Genomic DNA, 3,679 nt, shown 5'->3' with positions numbered 1-3,679 from the left:
TAACCATGCATCAACAGTTTTGGTGTTGCAGATGAAGGATACTGCAAAAGAAGGGGATGGTGATCGTAACCTTGTTAATCAAAAGCTGTTGCTATCAATCTTCAAATCACTGGGTCTTTACAGCAAGTATGCACTCGAAATGTTTGTATCAATAGCTCAAGTGGAAAGCTTATTAACACCAAGGCTTGCTGAACAACAAAAGTGGAGTTATTTTGTAAATTGGAGAGGCGGTCCTGGTCAAAATATTGAAGAAGATTTAGCACAGGAAATAACAAATAAAATCAGTAAAAATATTGTACATCATATGGGACCAAACAAAACCTTTAGTTCTATTAGTAAAATATGCAAAGCAACAAGTGGGATTAAAGAAATAACTGAAAATTACGATAAAGAACTGGAGAAACATGCAAAATCTGTTCAACATGCAACTGCTAATAGTAAAAATGATGAGATCGAAATAATTGAAGAATTGCTGAGGGTAAAACCCTTCGATTCGATACCTGATAGATTTCATGCAAGCTTTTGCAATATAAAGAGTAATCCACTACGCTATTTAAATGTGAGTGACTTTCATAAATGGCTTGATAATCATAAAAATGAAATAGGTATTTATCAGTAAAATATTCTTACACACAATGTGTTATATATATATACATTATTAGAATGTGAATATGCATAAAAACATAAACTTTTTATTGCAAGCTGGACTTTAAAAAATATTGCTGATATAGGATGTCTAAAATATCTTTACAGATAAATGTTGTTTGACCCCATCAAAAATCTTATTTGATTATAAATTTGTTGCATAATCAAACTAGCTATCTAGAGTATATATATACACAATCTGCTTCACAAAAATTCTAATGGTCCAACCTTACCAATAAAAAATGTTTTCGACAAAATAAAAGAAGAAATAAAAACTATATATATTATTTATATACTTATAGATTCAAATATTTTCTGATGACATCAAAAATTTTTGTCGAATACCTTTCATCCCAAACATCAAATTTATGCAATAAATCACGTTCACAAGTTATTAAATGAAAATTGTTGGAAATTTTTCCAATAACATCATGTGTCAAATTAAACTCAAATGTTAATAAATGAGAGTCTTCTTCCTTTTCAACATTAATCATTTCTAGCTCTAAACGTATTGATTCTCTATCAATATCTGACATTTGTATATGATGAACAGGAGAAAAATCTTCAGTTGTCGTAGGATTACAGTTTTCACAACAATTGTCTTGTGTTTCGCATTTAAAACTGAAGTATTTGAGCAATGATTTTCTGAGACAATCAGTCTCTTGACAATATATTTTAATTGATTCATCCATTTTTAAATTATTTTTACTGATGTCAGAGTTGTTGTAGTACAATATGGCATTTGATTGTGCACCATTTCTACCTGCACGTCCAATTTCTTGTATGTAACTTTCCAGTTTTGATGGGGGAGAAATATGAATAATGTTAGTAACCTGAGGTACATTAACACCCATACCAAAAGCAGTGGTTGCAAATACTACCCTTATTCGAGAGTTTAAGGATTTCAATTCTTCCAAACTATCTTCTTTCATACACGAAGTGGTTGATGCATGAAATTGAGCATACAATTTAGCTCTTGGAGTTATCTCGTTTTCACAGAAGGGATTTTCAATAACCATGTCAAAAAGTTTATATGCATATCCACAATATTTTAAACCCATATATATAATTGTGATAGGGTAATCTTGTCTTGTTTCGTTTAATTTTGTTGCTATTGGTAATAGAATTTGTTCATAACTTTTTACACCATAGTTGTTTGGAAGTCGTTTTTTTACACTTAGAAACACATTTCTACGATTTGGTGAGGCTTTTACAATTTTGCAGTTCTGTAGAGATAAGTCTTTTATAATTTTGGAAATCATTTTATCTCCCGCAGTTGTGGTTAATGCAAGCATAGGGCGATCTTGAAAGATGGTGTTTAAGACAACCAAATCTTGAAAGCTTTTTCTAAATTCCAGTCCCCTGAAATGATATAAAAACATAATATATATATATACCTAAATATGTAAATTATAGTATATACATAGTAACAAAAAGAGTATATATATACATTTATATTTTTAGCTGATAGTTTTTGTACATTTTGTAGCTAGATATATATAAAATTTACTTACCACAATTCCACACAATGTGCCTCGTCTACTACACATGCAACAACATTATCCTGATAAATTTTTGATTTTAGTAAATTTCTTCCTGTGTGTGACAAAAATGCTTCTGGATGTCCAAATAAAAAATCAATATCTCCATTTTTTATTTCATGTGAAACTTTGAAATTTGGTTCGACAGGATCTTCCGTATTCAAATGTGCAAAAAGATCTTCTGTACATTCTTCCATTTCATAAGTAAGTGTAGCAACTTCTACACCTCTTTGGCTCAAAATTTTTTGTTGATCCTCAATGATAGCGTTGAGAGGGCTAACAACAATCACTATGTTTCTTTTCTTCTGTAAAGGCATTACAAAAGGAAGTAACTGGTACAAAATGGATTTCCCATATCCAGTAGGCAAAACCGCAAGAGTATCGTTTAATTAGTTAATTAGTTGTTTAAAGCAAATGATTTGTTTGGGCTTTAACACAAAATTTGGGTCAAAACCTTTCTCTAGAGCAAGTCGAAGTTTGGAAAAAAGTTGTATTATATTTTCCATCTTGTTAGCCAGCTAACTAAATTTTTACTCGCCATATGCTTGTTTTTATGCTCAGTTACCTTCCTATATCCCTTCCGTAAAATCTGGACAAGCAAGACAAACGGCTCTTTCAAAAATACCCACTATAGGTGGGTATTTTGACCGGCCAGTCCCAGAGCTACTTCTTTCGCGCCAGCCACATATCAGAAAGAGAAAAAGAAGCCCTGGGAACGAGATTGTTATTCAGCGTCTCATCAAAAATGAAAACATTTTTAAAAACTACAAGTCTTATGCGTTTTAGTGGTGAAAAAATAATTTAAAAAATCGTTCTGGAAATGAGTTTACTCACAGGGTACTTTCTTTGTATACTTTTGACTATACGGGCCGAGTCCGGGGTTTACGGGAAATGGCGGTTTTCGTTTGCCGGCGATTAAACTTCTTTTATTCAGCGTCTCATCAAAAATGAAAACATTTTTGAAAACTACAAGTCTTATGCGTTTTAGTGGTGAAAAAATAATTTAAAAAATCGTTCTGGAAATGAGTTTACTCACAGGGTACTTTCTTTGTATACTTTTGACTATACGGGCCGAGTCTGGGGTTTACGGGAAATGGCGGTTTTCGTTTGCCGGCGATTAAACTTCTTTTATTCAGCGTCTCATCAAAAGTGAAAACATTTTTGAAAACTACAAGTCTCATGCGTTTTAGTGGTGAAAAAATAATTTAAAAAATCGTTCGGGAAATGAGTTTACTCCCTGGGTACTTTCTTTGTATACTTTTGACTATACGGGCCAAGCCGGGATTTACGGGAAATCGCGGGTTTTCATTTGCCGGCGATTAAACTTCTTTTATTCAGCGTCTCATCAAAAATGAAAACATTTTTAAAAACTACAAGTCTCATGCGTTTTAGTGGTGAAAAAACAATTTAAAAAATCGTTCGGGAAGTGAGTTTACTCCCTGGGTACTTTCTTTGTATACTTTTGACTATACGGGCCAAGCCGGGATTTACGG

The 3,679-nt window shown here is 32.5% G+C and overlaps 1 protein-coding gene across 1 annotated transcript; it reads right to left on the bottom strand.

Moving 5' to 3' along the window:
* Positions 1–856: 856 nt before the first annotated feature.
* On the bottom strand, positions 857–3,172 carry LOC130647761 (uncharacterized). The gene is made up of 2 exons (XM_057453722.1): positions 2,160–3,172; positions 857–2,007 (listed from the first exon to the last, which is right to left on the bottom strand). Exons 1-2 carry the CDS (start codon positions 2,501–2,503, stop codon positions 942–944), a joined length of 1,410 nt encoding a protein of 469 aa, XP_057309705.1. The 5' UTR covers positions 2,504–3,172; the 3' UTR covers positions 857–941.
* Between the last annotated feature and the right edge of the window lie 507 nt (positions 3,173–3,679).

This window comes from Hydractinia symbiolongicarpus, chromosome 6, assembly GCF_029227915.1.
Source record: "Hydractinia symbiolongicarpus strain clone_291-10 chromosome 6, HSymV2.1, whole genome shotgun sequence".
NCBI lineage: Eukaryota > Metazoa > Cnidaria > Hydrozoa > Anthoathecata > Hydractiniidae > Hydractinia > Hydractinia symbiolongicarpus.
Note: the sequence above shows the minus strand (reverse complement) of the source record. Positions and strands in the feature narration are given on the sequence as shown.

Coding starts and splice junctions, on each gene's coding strand:
- LOC130647761 (XM_057453722.1), bottom strand. CDS start 2,503: ATGCCTTTACAGAAGAAAAGAAACATAGTGATTGTTGTTAGCCCTCTC. Junction 2,008..2,159: donor GCACATTGTGTGGAATTGTG/GTAAGTAAATTT, acceptor ATATCATTTCAG/GGGACTGGAATTTAGAAAAA.